General features: G+C 63.0%; 1 protein-coding gene across 1 annotated transcript; it reads left to right on the forward strand.

Moving 5' to 3' along the window:
* Nucleotides 1-300: 300 nt before the first annotated feature.
* On the forward strand, nucleotides 301-918 carry BDV37DRAFT_277336 (uncharacterized protein; the record flags this gene model as incomplete). Its single annotated transcript, XM_032085744.1, has 2 exons — nucleotides 301-738; nucleotides 862-918. The coding sequence occupies 2 exons, from the start codon at nucleotides 301-303 to the stop codon at nucleotides 916-918; spliced, it is 495 nt and encodes a 164-aa protein (XP_031934175.1).
* Between the last annotated feature and the right edge of the window lie 296 nt (nucleotides 919-1,214).

Raw genomic sequence — 1,214 nt, forward strand, 5'->3', positions numbered from 1 at the left:
GAGCGCCTGGCCGGTGGTCACGGAGAGGGGCTGAAGATCGCCGCGTTGGTCCTCTCGCGGGCGGAACATCACGTCAAGATCTCCGCGAGCGGGACCTACTGGAACTTTGGGTTCAACGGCCACTCGAAATCGAACTTTTACTGCCGGCTGTCACCGGCCAAGGCGAAGCGGGATCCCGGGCCCGCCAGCGACGGCATCCTGCTCCCCCGGCTGACCGCCGAGGTCGGACGGGACGTCTCGGTGCTGGTCGAGAAAGGCCAGAAGGGCCAGCGGTTGTCGCTGGAAGATTTCAAGGCCTGGATGTGGGACACGGTCGATCTCCACGCGCCGTCGAGCTCGGTCCGGACGCCCGTTGGCGACCTGCTGCTGGGGCCGGCGCACCGGGGCCGCCTCTATCTCAAAGGCCTCCGCGTGCCGGAGCCCAGCCGGGACGAGCAGACGTTCCGCTTCGGCTACAACCTGGTCCACGGCAGCGTCGATCGGGACCGAAAACGCCTGGTCGACGCGTCCGAGGCGATGGCCAATGTCCATTCGATCTGGGAGAAGGCGATCGCACGGGACGAAGCCAAGGCGCTGCCGCGCTATCTGGAGCTCTTGCGAGACCACGCATCTTGCGCCGACGCGAGCGGCGCGGAGCGGTTGGTCTCCGAGTCGACGGCCAAGAAGTTGTGGGCCGCAATCCGTCGTGAGCCATCGGCAGAGGGCGAGTTCTATTGCCAGACATCGGACCAAGACGAGGTACGTCTTCTGTTCTCTTCCCCCTTCTTTCCCCTTTCCCCTTTCCCCTGGCTTGATTTCCTGCGTAAATTACGGCGCTGTGCGTTTCGGTCTCCGAGCAGTACCAGTCCATGGATACATAAGACCCATCTAACCCTCCACTGCTGGACTAGGATTTCTCCGTCATCCGGTCGGAACTGAAGAAGGAGCCACGGCCGCTGTCCGAACCACTGTGGCAGATTCTCCGGAAGTATGGCTTCGTGCGAAATCCGCAGGAAGAGCTGCAACACCGCCTCGAGAACTCGGAAGAGGTTGGCGTGCCCGACACGCCGTTCGCACATGGCCTGGTTCGTACTCTGCGGGCCTTGCTCGCACTGACGCCGCCCACCCAGCAGACGACCATCGTCTTTGTGCGGTCCGCGAGTGACTCGGTCGATATGGCCTATCGCATGGAAGCCAACGCACTCTACATCCATGAGAAGTGGCTTCATGTGCGG

This window comes from Aspergillus pseudonomiae, assembly GCF_009193645.1.
Source record: "Aspergillus pseudonomiae strain CBS 119388 unplaced genomic scaffold BDV37scaffold_228, whole genome shotgun sequence".
Lineage (NCBI taxonomy): Eukaryota > Fungi > Ascomycota > Eurotiomycetes > Eurotiales > Aspergillaceae > Aspergillus > Aspergillus pseudonomiae.